Source organism: Eschscholzia californica, unplaced genomic scaffold, assembly GCF_041429995.1.
Source record: "Eschscholzia californica isolate CP2 unplaced genomic scaffold, dmEscCali1.0.p SCAF_3, whole genome shotgun sequence".
NCBI classification, from domain to species: Eukaryota; Viridiplantae; Streptophyta; class Magnoliopsida; order Ranunculales; family Papaveraceae; genus Eschscholzia; species Eschscholzia californica.
Genome location: NW_028238420.1, coordinates 66,261,041 through 66,281,103, shown reverse-complemented (window position 1 = coordinate 66,281,103; position 20,063 = coordinate 66,261,041). Strand labels below are relative to the sequence as shown.

The 20,063-nt window shown below is 36.9% G+C and overlaps 4 protein-coding genes across 6 annotated transcripts; 2 read left to right on the top strand and 2 right to left on the bottom strand.

Moving 5' to 3' along the window:
* The first annotated feature begins 265 nt into the window (after positions 1 to 265).
* LOC147553573 (putative protein S-acyltransferase 7) lies at positions 266 to 2,955 on the top strand. Of its 2 annotated transcripts, none has more exons than XM_086666157.1 (6): positions 266 to 704; positions 859 to 1,055; positions 1,164 to 1,346; positions 1,454 to 1,753; positions 1,888 to 2,121; positions 2,193 to 2,955. In XM_086666157.1, the coding sequence occupies exons 2-6, from the start codon at positions 951 to 953 to the stop codon at positions 2,628 to 2,630; spliced, it is 1,260 nt and encodes a 419-aa protein (XP_086522283.1). In that variant the 5' UTR covers positions 266 to 704; positions 859 to 950; the 3' UTR covers positions 2,631 to 2,955. The 2 variants fall into 2 exon arrangements, with proteins under 2 accessions (XP_086522283.1, XP_086522284.1); XM_086666158.1 differs by having other exon boundaries at positions 307 to 699.
* On the bottom strand, positions 2,842 to 6,655 carry LOC147553572 (uncharacterized). 2 transcript variants are annotated; one of them, XM_086666156.1, is made up of 9 exons: positions 6,361 to 6,655; positions 6,059 to 6,316; positions 5,858 to 5,948; positions 5,439 to 5,656; positions 5,153 to 5,240; positions 4,740 to 4,912; positions 4,367 to 4,513; positions 3,930 to 4,064; positions 2,842 to 3,568 (listed from the first exon to the last, which is right to left on the bottom strand). In XM_086666156.1, exons 2-9 carry the CDS (start codon positions 6,113 to 6,115, stop codon positions 3,176 to 3,178), a joined length of 1,302 nt encoding a protein of 433 aa, XP_086522282.1. In that variant the 5' UTR covers positions 6,116 to 6,316; positions 6,361 to 6,655; the 3' UTR covers positions 2,842 to 3,175. The 2 variants fall into 2 exon arrangements, with proteins under 2 accessions (XP_086522282.1, XP_086522280.1); XM_086666154.1 differs by having other exon boundaries at positions 6,059 to 6,463.
* A 343-nt stretch (positions 6,656 to 6,998) lies between these two features.
* Positions 6,999 to 12,296, bottom strand: LOC147553571 (syntaxin-22-like). Its single transcript, XM_086666153.1, has 10 exons — positions 12,021 to 12,296; positions 11,036 to 11,275; positions 10,605 to 10,665; positions 9,033 to 10,529; positions 8,805 to 8,898; positions 8,440 to 8,582; positions 8,274 to 8,339; positions 7,648 to 7,805; positions 7,457 to 7,557; positions 6,999 to 7,353 (listed from the first exon to the last, which is right to left on the bottom strand). Exons 4-10 carry the CDS (start codon positions 9,233 to 9,235, stop codon positions 7,288 to 7,290), a joined length of 831 nt encoding a protein of 276 aa, XP_086522279.1. The 5' UTR covers positions 9,236 to 10,529; positions 10,605 to 10,665; positions 11,036 to 11,275; positions 12,021 to 12,296; the 3' UTR covers positions 6,999 to 7,287.
* A 2,843-nt stretch (positions 12,297 to 15,139) lies between these two features.
* On the top strand, positions 15,140 to 19,911 carry LOC147553570 (sucrose nonfermenting 4-like protein). Its single transcript, XM_086666130.1, has 14 exons — positions 15,140 to 15,274; positions 15,375 to 15,470; positions 15,564 to 15,651; positions 15,755 to 15,940; positions 16,049 to 16,159; positions 16,263 to 16,322; positions 16,865 to 16,954; positions 17,761 to 17,898; positions 18,320 to 18,461; positions 18,552 to 18,716; positions 18,880 to 18,943; positions 19,024 to 19,093; positions 19,284 to 19,395; positions 19,668 to 19,911. The coding sequence occupies exons 2-14, from the start codon at positions 15,403 to 15,405 to the stop codon at positions 19,757 to 19,759; spliced, it is 1,386 nt and encodes a 461-aa protein (XP_086522256.1). The 5' UTR covers positions 15,140 to 15,274; positions 15,375 to 15,402; the 3' UTR covers positions 19,760 to 19,911.
* The last annotated feature ends 152 nt before the right edge of the window (positions 19,912 to 20,063 follow it).

Below are 20,063 nucleotides of genomic sequence, written 5' to 3'. Positions count from 1 at the left end.
TATAAGAGATTGGGGGCTTAGTTATAATGTTAATTTCAAACCTTATTCGATTTTGTTTTCGCTTTCTGACACATAAACCCAAATCCAATAGGTAGAGTGTTTTGTTCATGAGGAAAGGATGCATATCCAAACTTCCTTAGTGTATGTAGTATTTATTTTGTGGGTTTAGGCGGATTGGTGAGAGTAGTTAGTTAGTTAGTTAGGGTCGGAGTTAGTTAGGGTTGGGGAGTTATTTTTTTTTTAAGTATGTGAAAGCAGTAAAGGCGGGAGGGAATTTAGACAGAGAGACAGACAGACAAGCAAGATAGATGTTTTTGTTACAAATTTCTGTTGGCTCCCGCGGGCGGGCGGGCGGAAGAAAAACCTCTCTCCAAATACACACACGGACGGACGGAAGGAGGAGGAACCTCTCTCCCTCCTCCTCCTCCTCCTCTGTAATTTCCCTTCTCCTCCTGAACCCATTTCTATCTCACCCAACCCGATCTGTTTCTTTGTTCTTCTTCAGCAACCAGAGACAGAGAGAGAGAGAGAGAGAGAGTCAGAAGAGCTCTTCCTCGACCCCTCCTCCCTAATTGGAAGGGGTTTTCATCTCTCCGCCTTTCTTCTCTCCCACCATCACCACCACCACCTTTCCATAATTCATAGGCCCTGCTTTCACTTGTTTCTTTTTCCCTCCCTCCCTCCCTCCCTCTCTTGATGGTAAGGTAATCGATCCTCTCTCTCTCTCTCTCTTTTTCTCTCTAATATACATACACACATACCTGTTGTTTGAAACTGCCTTTTCCTCCACTTGGAAGGGGATTTAATTGATGGGTATATATATTCTTCTTCTCTTTTTTTTTTTTTTTTAATTTGCAGGTAACCTACCTACCTACCTACCTAGAGGAGGGATAAGGAGGGTTGTCAATGCATTCTCCACACACTAAATCTAAATCCCAAACCAGAAGAAGATGACACCACCACCACCACCACCTCAAATCGTCTCTGACTCCAATAATAATCGGGTATCATATGAAACCTCAAGCAGAGTTTACCATGTCTGGAAAGGAAGAAATGTACGTAACTAGTACTACATCTTTGTTATACTCCTGTTTTTGTTGTATAACAAGCACCCACCTTCAATTTCTAACGACGCCTTAAATATACTTTGAAACTTGTTGCAGAGATTCTTCTTTGGAGGCAGACTTGTATTTGGTCCAGACGTCAGATCGTTGATACTTACAATGTGTCTTATTGTCATCCCAGTTATTCTCTTTTCCACTTTTGTTTCTCAACGCCTCATTAACCACTTTCCCCACCCTCTCGCCAATCTCATTGTAGCTATTCCTCCCGTCTTTTCACTATATGTCAGTTTACTCATCAACTTATCTTACTCTTTTTTTCTCCCTTCTCTTTTAGCCTTAAAAATGAGTTGCAGAACGATCTCACTGTGTGCATGTGTGTGTGTGTGCAGATTGTCACTCTTCTCTTCCTTACTTCCGGAAGAGATCCAGGCATTATTCCAAGGAACCTTTACCCGCCGGAACCAGAAGATGAGAGTGGTTCATCGTTGAATTGGGGTGGTAACCGCAGTGTTTCTTTGAGTATACCGGCTACAAAAGATGTTCTCGTCAACGGAATGATTGTGAAAGTTAAGTATTGTCAAACATGTATGCTGTATCGTCCACCAAGGTGTTCTCACTGCTCTATCTGCAATAACTGCGTCGAGAGATTTGATCACCATTGTCCTTGGGTTGGCCAATGCATTGGAAAGGTATGTTCCATCCCCTTCTCTACTAATATGACCAATTAAGATGATCTGCCTGTGTAGTGATGATAACTTCGATGTTATGATTGATCTACCCTTTTAACGGAGTTCACCATTACAGAATTGTTGTCTTGATGCAGAGGAATTACCGTTTCTTTTTTATGTTTGTGTCTTCCACAACCATTATGTGCTGTTATGTTTTCGCCTTCTGCTGGGTAAACGTCAGGAGAATAATGGTCGGACACCACTGCAACCTCTGGAGAGCTCTTGCAAAATCGCCCGTATCAGGCATTCTTATAGTATACACATTCATAGCGGCTTGGTTTGTTGGAGGGCTTACATCTTTCCACTTATACTTAATCTGCACCAACCAGGTATATGATCGATCATTTTCTTTTCGTTTTTCTATATTGTGTTTCCTTTAATCACACAATCATTCTTGCAGACTACATATGAGAATTTTCGTTATCGTTATGATGGGAAAATGAACCCACATAACCGTGGATGTTTCCGAAACATTGCCGAGATCTTCTTCTCCAAGATACCACCTTCCAGGATCAATTTCCGAGCAAAAGTGAAGGAGATCTCACTTTCTGGCTTCACGACCTCACTGTCTAAAGGTCGTGTCAGTAGCGCAGTGATAACCAAGACAAACTTTGATATCGAAACGGGTGGGAAACGGCAAGCCATTGGGGTGGAGGACATAGAAGATGTACAGAGTCAGATTTCGAGTATGAGCAGTATGGAGAGATGTGGGACACAACCAAGGCATACCAACTTAAGTCAGAATGGCAATTGGGAGATGACTCCTGATATTCATGCATTAGCTACTGAGTTTGGAACAGAACATAGCTCAAAAGAGAAGATTAATAGATGTGATTGAACTGCACTGAAGAGGATTCATGAAAAAAAAATGGTGTAATTTCTTAGAGCCTAGTCGGAAATGAAAGAGTGGAAGTTAGGAGTCCTGGTGACTGAAACTTAGTATGGTACTTAACTGGAACAAGCTGATTTTTGTGAAGGTGAATTTGTTGTAAAATATAACTGCTTCTGCTTCTACTTCTTTATTAGTTACAGTGAGAGAGAAACACTTGTTTAGAAAGATGTTGACATTATAATTTAGGATTCAAGTTCAATGTCTCAAACAGATAAGAAACATCTTCGAAAAAAGATGTCGAAAATCAAATACAGGACTACCATTTCTAACTCATCCCAAGGATAGGGAACTTTAACAAAGAATATGCAAAATTTATCTACCATCCCTACATATATATGAATCAGTGTAAAAGAGCTTGCAGCTTAAGAAGGCACTAGACATCTCTGCTCCAACTTTGTTTCCTAATTGACGAGCAGACACTGGACTGTCTCAACAGCAGGCTTCTTTCAGCTGACGCAACCCAAGCCCAACTCTAGATAACATCACATCTTTTAAGCCTCAGCTGCAGTAGTTGCTTCTTCATCAGTTGCGTCAGGCGAGAGAGTCTCTTCTGATAGAATCTCCCCTGTTTCTGCTTCTGATTCCCTCGCCTTGTCAGCCTCAGTGTGCATTATCTTTTCCCGTAGCTTCAACAAAAGCTCTTCTCGTATTTCCAAATTCTGAGCTAAATATTTTTTAAGTGCATCCTTCCCACGAAAGCTTTGTTCGTTAAAGCTATAGAATGCACCTCCCAGCTTTGTGACAAACTTGTGTTTACAACCCAACTCTACAAGCTCCGATTCACGGCATATCCCCTTTCCAAATTCAAGCTCGAACTGTGCAGTCTTGAATGGTGGAGCATGCTTATTTTTCACTACTTTCACGAGTACTTGGCTTCCGATGGTCTTTAAAAAGAGAAATGAAACGCATGTTAGCAATAGTTATCAATTTTCATTCACTGATGCACCCATTAGCATATATTACATTCTAAGACTGACTACTGATATAAATTACATTTTTAGTTGAGAGGATCTTCATCTGCTGGACCGAAACAATATGGGTTCCGTCAACTTGAAAGTTAACTCTAACATCTAAGTGTAATTCTGGAGATTTGAAAGCAACACAAAACATTGGTTGGTTCAATAGGTAGTCCCCTTCCTATGGGGAAGGTCTGAGTTTGCGTGATGAGGTCTTGAGTCATGCCAACGTGTAAATAAAAACTAATGTGGCTGTTAGTTATGTATTTGCATAATAGATAATTAGTACCTCTTCACCCTTTTTCACAAGTCCAATTCTTTTGATATTTAGGCGGACAGATGAGTAGAACTTCAAGGCGTTACCCCCTGAGGTAACTTCTTGGGGGCCACCAAATCCTCCAAAAGTGGACAGTTTTGACCTAACCTGAAAGAGAGAGACATATGTTAAGTGTACAGAATGAGTGTACATTTTCAGTAAAAGATAGGAATTACTAAGTTTTTCTTTGGCCTCAAAATGTTAATTTTGGGATGGAAGAGAATATAAAAGAATCACTTGCCGAGGATGTGTCTTATATCTGTAATCCTTGCCAAGTTGTGTTCAAATGGAGTAGAAATTTAACAGCAAAGAACCCCAAATGTTTGAAGGCCTTTTAAAGTTACAAGAACAATGATAATTTTCTGTGTTTGCTTCTAAATATTATGGATATAACTACAAGGATTTCTTACTTGATTTATGAATATCAGAATCGTCTGTGAGAGAGCTAAAGAATGGCTCAACTTCCGAAGTGCTTGGCTCATTAGTCTTGCTTGCATGGCCATATGTGCATCCCCCATTTCACCGTCAAGTTCACCTTTAGGCACAAGGGCTGCTACCTGCAGATTGAAATGGAAAATCAATACACAAAGACCGACATGGTTGAGGGATCTGGTAAACTTAATTTGAACATTTAGCACTGAATTCAATGGTTTCCAGTGAAATGTATCCTATCATATTGTTTTGTGAAACAAGAATGTTCGTTATAAAGACATTAGCTAAGGCTTGAGAGGAAGCAACGAGACAAGCATTTATTCTTTCAGAATTTTTGAAAAAATTACATACACTGTCAACAACAACAACATTAACAGAACCACTCCTAATTAAGGTGTCAACAAGACTCAGAGCTTGTTCACCAGTATCTGGTTGTGAGAGAAGCAAGTTTTTAGTATCAACGCCGATTGCTTCAGCTAGTGCTGGATCAAGTGCATGCTCCGCATCAACAAAAACACAGTAACCTACACGAAGGCACATCAATGTTAATTAGCAAGAGGTTAGCAAAAGGAAGGAAAACTTGAAAAACATTTTTTCGGATAAATAGAGAAAAAAAAACTACTATCAGTAGTTAAGATACTAAACAGTATGTACTAAAGAGATGTGGGCAAGAGTGTATTGTAGCTGAAAAACAACTAAACTCGTATGAATGGCTAGTTCCTGATTTTTCATATTATTAATTAAGTTCTGTGACATGTGCAAACCTCCGTTTTTCTGTGATTCAGCAATTATATGAAGAGCAAGAGTTGTTTTTCCTGAAGCCTCTGGTCCATATATCTCCACAACACGTCCCTAAGAAAAAAGAATTTGACAAGTAACTACACATAATTCCCGTGGAGTAGTGGATATAATACGAGCACAAAAGACTATAAGAATTTATGATGTACAGTTTGTAAAAACCATTCATTAATGTAGCTGAATATAATGTCTCAGTTCTGACATGTGTGGGGCGGGCGGGTGTCTGATTGTATGATAGGAGCTTGGATTTACCTTTGGAAGTCCGCCGATACCTAATGCCATGTCTAAGGCAAATGAACCTGTAGACACGACAGGTACAAACCTAGGAGAAACTGTCCGACCAAGCCACATAATAGCTCCTTTCCCGAATGAGGTAGTAATTTGATCGAGGGCTTGTTGCAAGGCGATATCTTTCTTGGACAAATTATCTTCACCGGATTCACTCCCGTCTGACTTGGACTTCCTTTTCCCTAAAGATAGAGAGAGAGAGAGAGAGAGAGAGAGAGATAAAATGTGGATGTATCATTTAGTTATCCTTAGTTAACATGGGGGTATTAGAGTACTAGCACATAAACACATAAAGTATTACTAGTAGTTTTAATCTAAAGTTTTGGAAGTTTTAAAGTAAATGAAGTAGAACAACAAGTTGGGGTAGGGGAAAAATGAAGCACCTTTGGAAGAGAAGTAGCAAATTTGGAGAGATGATGATGATGATGAAGAAGATGTTGTTAGCAGACCTTGTCTATAACCAGTCCCAATAACCTAAACATGAACAAATTTAAAATGGGTATTTCATAGTTGAAAGTTTTTTAAGTAAGAGAAATGATGAAAACAAAATTATTTTGTTTAAATGAGAGGGGAAGAAAAAGAACCTCTGATGATACAAGGGATCGTTTCAGAATAGAAGCATTTTTGAGAAACCTCGCCATATCTTTCACCCCTAGATCTCTTCCCAAAAGCTTTCCCCTGACTGACTGAAGAAGAGAAATACCACCCTTTTCAATATATCTTCTTCTTCTTCTTCACTTTCATATATGTTTCTCTTTCTTGAAGAAGAACTATCAAACCCTCCTCGTTAGTGGGGTTTAGGGTTTTTTTGGATTTCCCTCCTTTTCTTAAGAAGAGTTTTACTTGTCTTTTTTTTTTTTTTTTTTTTGTTGAAATAGAGTTTTACTTGTCTCAAAAGACAAAAAATAATCATGAATTTATGGGCAAAATTAATTATGAAATTACGTATTAAAGAAAGTAGGTATTCCCTCCCATTTTATTTTATGCCCGGCTGCTCTTATGTCTAATGTCTAGATGATAAACTGAGGCGTGTACGTGTCACAAATTCAAGAACTGGATGGCAAGATTTTAATAGTAGTAATTTTGTAGAACTAATTAGATATAAACTTAACAATGTCACGAAACTGATTTAGAAAGACCAAATAATGGAAGATACATCTCTTTTGGTATTCTCTCTTTTTCTTTCCAACTTGATCACAGCCTTCTGAAATTGATGTGGGACTGAGGAATCTTGCTCTTGGTAGGATATAGTACTTTTTTTTTTTTTGTTGAAAAAAGGATATAGTACTTATGAAGCTAACTCTCAAATGTCTTAAGACGAGTATGTTTTTTAATATAGAATGACCCAAAAGTCTTTCGTGTTGTATCATGTATAAGTCCAGTACAGGAAAAAAGATCCAATCAGACCCCTCAGCTGAGGCCGAGAGACGGCGAAATTAATTAGCACAACTTCAACTTACCACATGGCAACTTGATTTTCTCCCTTTGCTAGGCAATGAAATTTGTCAAATATTGAAGCAATCATTTGTTAAGGAGCACAATGATATTAAATAATCAATCAACTATCAAATAGGTTCATCTCTTACTTGGTTTCACAATTAAGAAGCCAAATTATGGGAATAAATGTTTGAAGATTCTCCCAAATTGCCCTCTTTGATATCATAATACACACAAAATCTGTAATACTATTATATGTTACAAGTTCATCCCCTTGGTGATTGGGGAAGAACAAAAGGTTAAAAATAGAATACACATTATTTGGTAAACTCAAACTCAACCAATTAAGATTGAAAGCCGATTTCGTCAGCACCCTCTATAGGATAAGGTAAACAAGAACAATGACTGCCACCACTACAAATATTACTAGCACCCACCAGCACTGTTGAAAAAAACACAGAGTCACATTGAGAAAAATAGATCATAGTACGGAAGAAAAGAAAGCAGCGAACAAGCAGGAAACGAAAACATACTATCAAACTTACCCATGAAGATCTAGACTTTACGCTTTTATGGGCCTTGGAGAGTTGTGTTTTAGCGTGTGCTGCTACCGCAGAAGAAGACTCAAGATTGGATGAAATGTCATCTGCAAACAAAAAAATGAAATTCATAAGAGCAAGAAGAAGAATAACACTAACAAGAAAATTTCCAACTGGGACCTCCTTTAGGATCTCACCTATCACTACTCCTTGACCATGCACTAGAACAGCCAGGTCTCTGAAAATCTCATTTGTCTGGCCAATTTGTTCTTGAATGTCTCTTATACCTTGCTCCCTTTCCTCTATTATGGCTTCGTTGAAAGTTACCTCATTCCCAAGCATTACTACCTCTAGTCTGCAAAGAGAGCCATTAAAAAAGTTTGATCTAAGTTTCATAATGCGAAAATGGCAGTAGGGATTATTAGAGAGTTCCCACCCCATGGTTACCCGTGATCCCATGTATTTGCGTTCTACTTTTCTTTATTTTCTCAGTCAAAAGTAAAAGGGTAGCTACGATGTTTATCAATAGGATAGCTGAAACTTCGATTTTCTTATATTCCGGTATAAATGATATACAGATCGACTCATTTTAAAGTCACAATGCAAGAGCTTGACAAGCTTAAGGAGGTGGTAAGATGCATGTAAATCGCAAACACTGAGTGAATTGTTCTGTTCTCATTAATGTAAAATACTAACATTTCCTAAACTCTAGTATTTTAAAGATTAGAGAAAAGGTAAGAATAACATAGAAACATATAACTACAAGGAGCACATCAACAATCAGAGAAGATTAGCATCAGCATATAAAGATGAAACAAATTACCTTCTCTGTTCTCCAAGAAAAGGCTGACTTATTTCTTGATCAAGACGAGATTCATCTTGATTTGAGCTATTTTTCATAGACGTGACAATAACAACAATTGATTAGGGGAATTTTATGATGTAAAAAAATTGGGAATTTTTGACAGAATGTATGCATGAATGAATACCTTGACGACGCCGACACCTTGGGATGACCAGAAGGTGTATAAGTTGACTCGCGCTCAGCAGCAAGTTGTTGGACTTTCTGATAATCTTGCAAGGTAGCTTGGAAATCCCTGGCAAGCTTGGCATCTTCTATTTTCTTACTTGGCTGCATCAGACAAGAGAAAACAAACATATTTGTCATTTAACCCCAATGTCTAAATCAGAGAGACGATTAGAACATTTCTTGTATAGAACATTATAGTAACCCAAATTAGATCTTTTAGGTCTCAGCATTGAAAGAAAATGCAGTAAACTATGAACAACCAGACTATAAATTAGTACTCCTTAGTGAAAGTGTAAAATTTAAAAGGAAGATGATGATAATTACATTGACGTCGACAGCACGATCGGAATCACTCAGAGCTTTAAGTTTAGAGGAAGTTTCTTTCACCAACTGCGCAATCCTTTGTCTCGAGGTTAGTCTATAATATATAATTGTGAGAAAAAAAAAAAAAAGAATAGTAAGAAATGAAGGAAAACTATCTATCTATCTATCTATCTATCTATCTATCTATCTAGAATGGAGATGGAAGAAGAGAGGTCATGAACTACTGACAGTTTGTGACGATGATCGGGAGTGTCTTTGACGGTTCCGATGGCGTCAACGAGTCTTCGGAAAGTAGCAACAGCGGTGTTGATTTGGAAAATTCCGGCAGACACGGCTTGGGAGGGAGAAGAATTTCGGCCAATTGAAGAAGAAGAAGAAGATGAGGATCTCCCTCCTCCTCCTCCTCCATGTTCAAGATCTTGAAAGCTCATCCTCTTTATTTACTGACTATCCATCCTCCAGTTGAACACACCACCGATATAATGGGAATTGGGAATGAACAAGACCCTGCCTGACCTGAAATATGGTAGAGACTAGAGAGAGAAAGGCAACAGAAGTCGTCACTCACTCGTCAGTGTGTGCGCCCCACGAACTACCCGTCTAGGTTAAACTACTGAATCATGGCATGGGTGTTCGTTTTTCACACTAACCGATTATAATAATACTGAGTCTACAGACTAGTTTTTTTGATGAAATATAATACAGACTAGTTAACAAAAATAACATTATGTTGTACTAGTACGATTCTATTTATGTAATCATCAATTTAATATTAACAAATAATACTTATGACCAAACTAAACAATAATATATCAAGTTATGGGAATGGCTATCAACAAAAAAAAAAAAAAAAAACTTTCAACAGAAAAAAAAAAAAAAAAAAAAAAGTAATGGGAATGGCAAAAATCTCCAAAGGTTTATACTGCTTAAATAAAAATGTTAGTAGTAACTAATGTTTCAGGATGATTTAATCATAAAAATACTGAAATACAGTTATAAGACTAACAGTTCCAAAAGCAAGATTATATTTGGAAATGCTGACTGAATTAGCATTTTAAGTCTTTAGAGATTTAGAGATATCAGCGTGGGATATAGATAGATATGACTTAAAACAAGGACAAAGAACACTGAAAGAAACAATTGAAAGCTGCCACGATATGAGTTCTCATTCTAGGCAAACAACTAAAACTTCTTTTTACAATGCTTGCTATCTATATACACATTTTTTACATCCCATTTAGAGAGTCTGCTGCCCTTACTCTCTCTCCCACTAACATGACTTCAATTTCAGATTCAGTATTCACAGCAGAAATCGACTAAACTTGAATGACTGACCAGAATGGACCAGCTGACGACATCCTAGAGAGCTTCAACTTTATACAGATGAAAAAAAAAACTCTTCTCCACATCAGATGTCAGACGCATCAATTAAACGAATCAGGCAGGGGAAGCAACTATGCAGCTAGACTCGGGACTTCCACAACTGAAACCCTCTACTCTCACCAAAGGCTTCCCTCCAAATGAAGATTTCCCACGAGATGGAACTCTGGCTACCCTCTCAGAAGAACCCACGGCAATATAGGAAGAATTTCTCAAGGTAGGAGGAGCAAGTATTGATGTTTGATGAACAAATTGTACGTCATTAACTAGTGGGTTATCTGAACGTACTGGTGGTGAACCAAAAATGGAGCCCGTTTGCCCATCTCCATCATCTTCTACGTCATCCTAATATAGAAATAAGAAAAATTATCATACATTTCAAGCCAACTCATAAAATCACTGTCAAAAAGAAAGCAATACCTTGCTCAAAAATATCCTCAAGATGTCAAGAGAAGGTTCCTTCCGAAGAGCAGGCAAGTCGCTGTGATCAAGATAAAACATAGAAACCAATTAATTGAAGTTCTAATTTACCCAGCCCACAATTATAGCAAAAAAGAGGGAAAAAATGTAAATGAACCAACTAACAATAAAGAGTTGCATGACAAAAGAGTCCTCCGCCATAATCAAGAACTTCTTTTCTGGAAAGAGATGGATACCTAGATTATTAACGAAACGTAAAACAACATAGTGTCTGGTGAATTCTATTTGTCTTTCGTTTAAGCATTATTGAAGTCGAAACTCTGACAGTTTCATTCACATATTTTTAACGTCTAAACAACATAAAATATGCAGTGTTTGGCAAATATATAGAAGCGATTTTAACCCTTGAACAAAAGAGACAAGACTCGTACCTTTTAGGCGTAGATATTTTTTCAAGGCTGTCAACAGTACATGGAGTCCTAGTAACACGTCGTGGTTTTGGACAGATGACGTTTCTAGGTCCTGGCGCTGGTCTTTTGATAACTGCATGTTCTATTTCCCCCATGTCACGTTCACAACCCATGTGATTTTTCATGGAGGTCTGCTCCAAGCAAATGGATTGCCTTGCAAATATCTCCATTTTGATTACTATAAACCGATTCAAGGAAACACTGAAAGGTAGATAATTCAAAAAATTAAAATACTTTTCTGTCTAGAGCATTATAGGTAAAGAAAAAGAAATTCATAGAAGAACTACTAAGAACAAAAAAAGAAAGAGAGCGGTTGTATATCATTCTACAAGCAAAGGAGAAATTTGCTCTAATAATGTTAAGAACAATTTACCAGAACAAACACAAAGTCTTACTTGCATGTATGTTGTTCACAGTTTAACAAAATGAAACAAAACCAGAAGATATGCCTAATTTTACAAGGCAAACACCAAAATTGGCCTCCTAACTTTACAGAGAAAGATGTCACCTTTTTGGAGAAATTTTTTTCAATTTCTTCAAATAGTGGGTTCAAATTGAATAAGTAAGCATGTTAGAGGAGAATCAAGGGAAAGATTTTACTACCAGAGGTTGAAAAGTGTGGGAATCAAGAAAAACCCTAGAGAAATCGTCGTGTATTGCAGTAATAATTAACCACCAGATGCACAAACAAAAGAATACTGATTCGAATGTACACATACGATGACCTAATAATCAAAGAATAATAGAGGAATTTCACTCAAAATCACATACATTATACAACAACATGTCATCAGATCAATGAATTCCTTCTTCTTTTCAGAGACAAAAGAGAAAGAAGGATTACAAAAATACAAATACTCCCTACCTAGTAAATCATACAGACAGATCAAAACAAGAGAACAAGAAGATAAGAAAACAGATCAATGAATTTAAGACAAAAACTAACCAGACAATCAGCCGCACCAACTAAGAAAACTTTGAATTCGAACGAAAACCTGCCGGATCTGCTCCCGCTCGCTCGAGAGTGATACAAATATATAGAGAGAGAGAGAGAAAGAGCGTTAGAGAGAGAAAATGAGCACCGATAATGTGAACGGAGATGTGCGGGAGGAGAGGCGCTACAGAAATCTCTCTATTCTCTCTTTCTCTCTTCAGAAAATAAGAAGAAATAAGTCACACCTGACCACCACCCCCTTGCGTCTTTTTAACGTTTGGTTGAGTCAGAGACCGTAAAAAAAAAAGGCGACCAATACCATTTCCCTGTTACTCAACAAAAAAAATTTTCGCCGTGACCAATACCACGTTAACCACCAAGTCCAATACCAACTTTTCTAAACCATAGAATGGCTATTTTTTTTTTTTTTTTGAGAATTCGACTACGGTTTACGTTAGTCGTTACAAGGCATTGATGCATCATAGAGATGTAATGAGCACGATAACCGCCTACTTTAAACTGAGACTGAAAGAGGCCTAAAGCCCGACAACGAAGAGGCCTAAAGCCCGACAAATTATTACATTATTCATAGCCTACATTACATAGGATAAATCTTGATGGCAACTGCTTCCACCGAGACTCGATCCCACGACCTCATGGTCTTAAGAGGGGTGTCCAACCGTTACACCAAAGGGTGGTGGACCATAGAATGGCTATTGTAAAAGGGAATGTGTAAAATTTCTTTTTACGGATTCCATGCATCACCGATCAAACAAAACAACCACTCTATTGTCAAATCAGATCTTCCTGCACGTAGACAAAAAGATCTAGTGAGGTTATATTTAACTTTAAATCTGAAAAAATCCAAAAAAAAAACTTTAAATCTGAAACAAAATAAATTAGTAATTTAACACATCCATGCATATGAAAGGAAGATATAAGTTAACAATATTACCAATATCCACTTAAATTTACTTTCTTATTTCAATTTTATGAACTTGCTATCTCATCAAAAAAAAAAAAAAAAAAAATTTTATGAACTTGCTTTATGTGCATATTAATGTATGTATAACTAAAGAATCATATATCAACTATAATCTCAACGTAAATTTAATCGTCAAGTAAGTAATGTTAATACCCAAACAAGTGTATGGATGTGAGAATTTTATGCTATTTTTGAACATTGTTATTACTTGTTAAGTAAGTTAATTTTAGTGAATCTAGAGAAATATAAATTGTTGTATTATAGTAGTGAAGGACAAGTTAATTTTAGTGAATGTGGAGAAATATAAATTATCGTACTATAGCAATGAATGATGACCGTCAATCAAACAAAGCAGAACGAATATTCTACATCGTACTTCTGAATATACAATTTCTTCTTTTGACTTCCACAACCCTTTTGTTTTGATAGTTGCCGATTGCATTCAGCTGTATAGGTGACTACAAGGGCCACACTAGAGATTGCCCAAGTATGGAGTATAAAATACACAAGCTCTATTTTTATATTTTTAGTTAAACCCGCGGAAGTTTTTTCGGTCGGAGACCCAAATACTTTCTAAAATATTGCTCTGAGTACCTTAACGATTGCAACTAACACAATTGCAAGATGCAATCATGTGGTAATCTTGTCGTAATTTCGTTGCAACCAAATTACAAGATGCAATCATGATGTAAGCACGTTAAACCCAATTGCAACTATGTTGCAACCTTAAATTCATCATCATGTGTGACTAAATGATGTGTTTAAACACATATCTCAACTCCAAGTGCAAGTATGACGTTCAAGATCAGTTTCATAGTTAGATCAGAACTAGATCTTGCATTCTCATCACCAACAACATCATCTTTTTTGCCCTCAACATCGTAATAGATCTCGTGTTCATTATTCAAAGCTCGTGTTTTAATGGTAAAAGTAGAGAAAGAGTGAACAAAATAACAGTGAAACTATGACTTAGATGTTTATGATCTAGAGAGAGAAGAAGAGAAAGAAATGGAAAGAGAGTGAAATTATCGGTAAGTTTTTTCGTTTTTGATGAATTGAGACCATTGCCTTATTTATTAGCTACTTGAGCAACAATTAATGTTGACTAAATCTACCGCTAACAAGCTTACAATGCAAATCAGAGTCTCATACGTTTCCATAGTTTGATTTAATTTAAGCTTAAGAGTGAATTTCGCTAATGAATGAGCGACATTATTTGCTTCTCGAGGACAATACTTGAATTCCACTTTTTGAGGTTCCGTCGAATCATCTTGAATATCAGTAATAACAGTTCGAATTCTCCAACGTGCGTTATCCGGGTGATCCGAGCAAGCTTTTATAATAGTTAAGGTATCTCCTTCAATGATGCATCCAGATTTAGGATTTTGTTTTGCCATATATACAACCAACTGTCTTCCCATAACTCCAACCTCCATTGTCGTTGAAGCCTCACAACAACCATTACAAACTCTCCTTTGCTATTTCAACATATAGCTGACACCTTTTGTTTCTACCTTCTTAAAAGGTGCATCACAATTTATTTTAAGTCTGAGCAGCGAGGAGACCAAAACGATTCTTGTTTAGGGAAAAGAAAATACGTAATATTTAACATTGAGTCTTTTTTTTGGGGGGGAACTTTTTTTTGGAGATTGAGTTGGGTTGTATTAAGAAATTGGATGGTGAAATTTGGACTTGGAGTAGAGAGTGAGAGTGCGTGGCTCTCTCTATCTAATCTAGCCCCTTGCGCTGCTGTAATACTAGTACTAAATAGAAAGGGGCGGAGACAACAAAGTGAAATTAGACTTTGTATAATCAATTAATTCACTTTGGGTACAAAATACGGTATACATACATTTAGAATTCTAGATACAAGATAGTATAAGATGATGGCCTTTGTATTTTACGCCTAACCTACCACCGTATACATAGAGAATTTTAGAGAGAGAGAGAGATAGAGAGAGAGAGGGGTTTGATTGTCCGTCCGTCCGTCCGTTCGTCGTTTGTGTTGTGTCGAATAAGGTGGTTGTCTGTAATCGGAGGGAGGGAGGGAAGTCTCCTTCTTGTTCTTCTTCTTTTTTTGTTTATGAATTGGAAGGGGAAAGTCCCTTTTAGATAGCTTAGCTCTCTCTAGTACTATCTATTATCATCCAAATTCAACTAGTTGTTGAGGTTAATAATAATAATTATAATATATTCTCCTTCCCCCAATTCTCATTTCTTCTTCACTCCTAGTACTAATTCAAAAACAAAAACGAAAATACTCAACCAGGCAGGCAGGCAGGCAGGGTTTTCTTCTCCAACTCTCTCACGGTTTTAATTTTTGTCCCTGGAAAATTAGGGTTTGATGCTTACTTACTAACAGGTTCCCTTTATTAGTTTAGGGTAAATCTTTAGAACTAGTACATTTCCATGGTTGCTACGAGGTTTGCATGGCCCTATGGTGGTAACCAGGTCTTCCTAAGCGCTTCATTTACAGGGTCGGTAATAATTCATCATTTGCTGTTTCAATTCTTGACTTCTTGTTTAATGATTTTTTAATTCTGATTTTGTTAAGTTTGTTTGATCATTAGGTGGACTAAACACCTCCCTATGACATCTGTGGAGGGATCCTCTACCGTTTTCCAAGCAATTTACAATCTCGATCCTGGTTATTATCAGGTTTTTAAGTTTCACTTTTTTAATAACTCTTTTCATCAAGTAATAACTCTTTCATCTTGGGTTATTTACGCTAATAATATTATGTAATTTCCCCCTTTTGCAGTACAAATTCTTGGTTGACGGTGTATGGCGGGTCGATCAGCACAAGCCGTATATTACTGATGAAAGTGGAGTGGCTAATAATATTATACTTGTAAAGGAGCCTACACTTGAATCTCATCCTATTTTGCTCCCAGACCCTTCTAGTTCTTCTAATTCAAACATGGATGTGGATAATGGCCACAACAATGTTAGTTACTTACTTATTAACCTAGTTTGTTTTCTTTTCTCAATGATATATTGTTGTTGTTTGATTTTTCTTCATGTAAGGTGAATTTTATATATATTTTACAAACAGATCCCGTTAGCAGCTGGTATACACGACAATTGGGTAGACACTCTCCGTCGTAACGTTACCTTGCTATTGTCAAAGTATACAGCATATGATTTGCTTCCTGAGTCAGGCAAGGTTCGCATACTATTCCACTACTTTTTAGCGTCTTTTAGTGGTTCTGTTCACTCATATTGTTGCAGGTTTGTTCCTTTATTTATACGATTGATGAAAATTACAGGTCATCGTATTGGATGTTAAGTTGCCAGTGAAACAAGCATTCCATATAATGCACGAACAGGTACAGATGTTTCCTTTTCAAGTTATTTCCTATCCCATCCAAGTTATTCCTAAGCAACCACACTGGAATTTCAACCATATCAGTATCAAGCTAGGTGTGTGACCATTACATCAAAATTTTGGAAGATATAGAATGAAGCCAATAACTTATAGGAGTATATTTATTTATTTATTTTTTGCACTTGTCAGATAGCATATTAGATATCCCTCTTAGAAATGTTCGGGAAAAGTACCACATGCATATCTTACAATGCCCTTGATAAATTGCTTTATAACTAAATAAGGAATGTACTTATCTGATAGATATTATAGGATAAACTTAGAAATGATTAAAAGCGCCCTCCTTTAGAAACTGCTCGATCTTTACTTACGAACTTGCTAACGGGAAGTTTACACACCGTTCCGGGGTAACAGAACGGACTACAATTTTTTTTCCAGATTAGCTTGAGCTATTATATCTATGGTTTGGCAATTGATATTCATGTTACGTTGTATTGTCTGTATAAGTAGTTATTTCAGAAACTTGCTGACTATCCTTTTCAGAAACTTGCTGTTGTTCCTATTCGAGATGATCACAATGGACAATTCTGTGGAATGCTCTCTGCCGCTGACTTCATCTTGATCCTAAAGGAGGTATGTATATCCATCGTCATTATTACATCTATTGTATTCTTTTTGTGTTTAGATAAAATTATCTACCACATTGTCAATAGATGATTTATCTCATTGTGATTGAGTTTCAAATTGCTTTAAATTTTTTTGTCTTTGTAATTGTTGGTGATTAGCAAAAAAATTTGGTGTAGAAAATAAAAAAAGTGAAAACAGTTTAATTTGGTAATGGGAGTGCAATTGGGTAGTGAGTAAAGACTCGGACACAGCTTGGGTTTCAAGAGTCAGTAGTGTTACTTATGTGTGTTATCACGACTGTTGGACATCTTGGCAGGCGAGAATTGAGCTGACACATCTCAGGTTCTTAACATTGTCTTTGCTAGTCCAGGATTCCCGTTTTTACAGCAAGCAGCATAATCCCCCATCCTCAATTAGAGACATTTTCGATTATAGTGATTTTCTAAATTAGAATTCAGTAGGTTTGCTTAATTCATGGCTTCAATATACTCTCTTGCTTCACGTCATGTCACTTTCCTCAAATTTAAGTCAATATTTTGAAGACAAAAAAGGAGCCCGTGTGACTGGATTTCTGTTCAAATCCCACTAGACCATTTTCGGACTTGAAGGCATTGTGAAGAGGGATCCATCTAATAATATAGACATGGAAGAAAAATCTGACATTCTTATTCTGTAGTTCAAGGCCAATTTCTTTATGTTAAGAGGCTCTTCCATGGTAGTTTGTTTTCTTAAAAAAAAGGAATTAACTTTTCAAATGTATAAAAGTTCTTTCAGCATGACTAATATTTGGTGATTATTTTCTTACGCTGCAGTTGCATGATAACGGATCAATGCTGACAAATGAAGAGCTGGAAATGCACACAATTTCGGCCTGGAAGGAAGGAAAGTATCAACTTAACCGGGAGCATGATGGGCCTGCAACACAGGAATCGTGGAGGCATTTGATTCAAGTAGGCATTTTCCCCTAGACTCTACATAAGGATTTAACCGGATGTGTTGTTGTTTTCTTCACCAAGTCGATATGTTTCCTGTAGTTCATCACTAGAAATAGGTTGGAAGTTAAACTTTTTCTGAACATGAAGCACTTGATCTAACATGGGGCAAATAAGTTCCTTATGTGTGTCTTTTATAACATTATATTTTGTCTGCGAAGATGTGTGATGCAATTCGTTGATAGGTTAATACTTTTCATCTGCATTCAAGCGTAATAATGTAAGTCATGATCGTGCATAGAACGATTGGGACATTTATAGGATTGATTTAATCTCCAATTTATGTAGACAGGTTGTATATATATATATATATATATATATATATATATATATATATATATATATGTTTTTGGTTTTATCTAGTTTTTATGTTCTGCAGGCTGATCCGGACGAGTCTCTGGAAGTCGTCGCGAAAAGAATTCTGCAGAATAAGATATCTACTGTGCCAATCATCCACGTGCCGCAAGATGGGACCCATCCACTGTTGCTACATGTTGTTTGCCTTTCTGGAATTTTAAAACGTACGCCTTAGCTCACCACTATTTATTCCCTTTTACTTCATTTGTAGTTCAGAACTTAGTTTATGATTTAGGTTTTTTCTTCAAAATCAGAAATTTGCAGGCACTTGAGATACTCTTCTGGGAATTTCCCTCTTCTTCAACAGCCTGTTGGCAGCCTTGGATTAGGTACATGGGTGCGAGGAGGTGGTGAACGTCTTCTGAGTATCTTGTGGCCTAATGATCCTTTAAGTTCTGCTCTTAGTTTACTAGTGGCAGGTACAACATCTGTTCCCTCTTCCCTTTGACAGGAATTGTTTCTCACTTTCTTGAACAAGTGTATGTCCATAAACTTTCAATAGTTTGTTCTAGATGATAAAATATTATCATTGTATCTTATCCTGCCATATTTGACTTAAAATTAGCGATGCTTCTTTTCCAGACGACATAAGCTCCATACCTATTGTTGACGACAATGGGTCTCTTCTAGATGTTTACTCTCGAAGGTAACTAAGTTTTCATTTTTCAGTTTCTGTTGGAAGTTTTGGTTGTAATCTTCTTAATTTTAAGGCCTGTCTATGTGCAGCGATATTACCTCACTAGCAGCAGCTAGTGCATATGCTCGTATTCGGCTTGATCAGACAAGCATGCACCAAGTAAGTATATATGTCTGAATAATTGTCTCAAGTCTTTGCTTCTAAAAACTGCATTTAGTTGCTGAAGATAGGTTTTGCCCCACCAAGCTCCTTGTGTTTTTTTTAATTTTTTTTATTATGGTCGCGTGTTGTTGCTTCATACCCTGTAGAAAGTATTTAGTTGATTCTGGTGGCTTGAATATGATTTCAGGCGTTGCAATTGGTATATGAGGCGACTGGTGGCGTTAATGCCCATAGACATTGCAGGACATGTTTGAGTTCTGATTCTTTGTTTGAGGTTATGGAGCGCCTTTGTGATCCAGGTACTTTTTCCCCCTGGGTGTTTTTCTCCTCTCTTTTCTCGTTGTTTGGATCTGACTCGTCTTTCTCAAATGGACCAAAAATCAATCATTCATACGAGTCAGACAAAAAACAAACATTCATAAATGACACTCGAGGTAACTCAGACTACCTCCGAGTCAAATTCCAGACCTGATGTAGAGAAAAACAAACACTACTTTACTTTTACCGATGTGTATTTAGATTTTTTTTTTTTTTTTAAATCTCAATATCTTTTGTTTTTCCTGTTTGGCAGTGGTGCGCCGATTGATTGTCATTGAAGCAGGAAGCAAGCGTGTGGAAGGGGTTATCTCAGTGAGGGATGTAGTTAGTTTTCTTCTTGGCTAATTTCTCTCTGACATTTCAGAGTTTTGTCCTCCCATCCCATCTTATTAGATTCAAAATGAAGAATAATCTTACTTAGATAAATCCATTAAAAGAGAAGAATATCATTGTTAAATATCTATTGAGTTAATCTATAATTTCTTGATATTCTCTCATTTTCAGCCGCCTCTCCGAAGATATATATGTGTGTGTGTGTGTGTGTGTGTGCGCGCGCGCGTAACTCCGACTCAGATTTAGCTCAATTATTTGTAGATTTTGAAATCTACAAATAACGTCTTGATACATGTTTTATTACACTTTGATTTAA

Bases quoted from the DNA above. Each gene is read 5' to 3' on its own strand.
- LOC147553573 (XM_086666157.1), top strand. From the start codon at position 951: ATGACACCACCACCACCACCACCTCAAATCGTCTCTGACTCCAATAAT. The intron at 1,347-1,453 runs GTCAGTTTACTC...GTGTGTGTGCAG, and splicing joins CTCCCGTCTTTTCACTATAT to ATTGTCACTCTTCTCTTCCT. The intron at 2,122-2,192 runs GTATATGATCGA...TCATTCTTGCAG, and splicing joins ACTTAATCTGCACCAACCAG to ACTACATATGAGAATTTTCG.
- LOC147553571 (XM_086666153.1), bottom strand. From the start codon at position 9,235: ATGAGCTTTCAAGATCTTGAACATGGAGGAGGAGGAGGAGGGAGATCC. The intron at 7,558-7,647 runs GTGAGATCCTAA...TTTTGTTTGCAG, and splicing joins TGGTCAAGGAGTAGTGATAG to ATGACATTTCATCCAATCTT. The intron at 7,354-7,456 runs GTAAGTTTGATA...TTTTTTCAACAG, and splicing joins TAAAGTCTAGATCTTCATGG to TGCTGGTGGGTGCTAGTAAT.
- LOC147553572 (XM_086666156.1), bottom strand. From the start codon at position 6,115: ATGGCGAGGTTTCTCAAAAATGCTTCTATTCTGAAACGATCCCTTGTA. The intron at 5,949-6,058 runs GTTCTTTTTCTT...GTTCATGTTTAG, and splicing joins GATCCCTTGTATCATCAGAG to GTTATTGGGACTGGTTATAG. The intron at 4,065-4,366 runs GTAAGAAATCCT...TCTCTCTTTCAG, and splicing joins TTCTGATATTCATAAATCAA to GTTAGGTCAAAACTGTCCAC.
- LOC147553570 (XM_086666130.1), top strand. From the start codon at position 15,403: ATGGTTGCTACGAGGTTTGCATGGCCCTATGGTGGTAACCAGGTCTTC. The intron at 15,471-15,563 runs GTCGGTAATAAT...TTTGATCATTAG, and splicing joins CTAAGCGCTTCATTTACAGG to GTGGACTAAACACCTCCCTA. The intron at 19,396-19,667 runs GTACTTTTTCCC...CCTGTTTGGCAG, and splicing joins GGAGCGCCTTTGTGATCCAG to TGGTGCGCCGATTGATTGTC.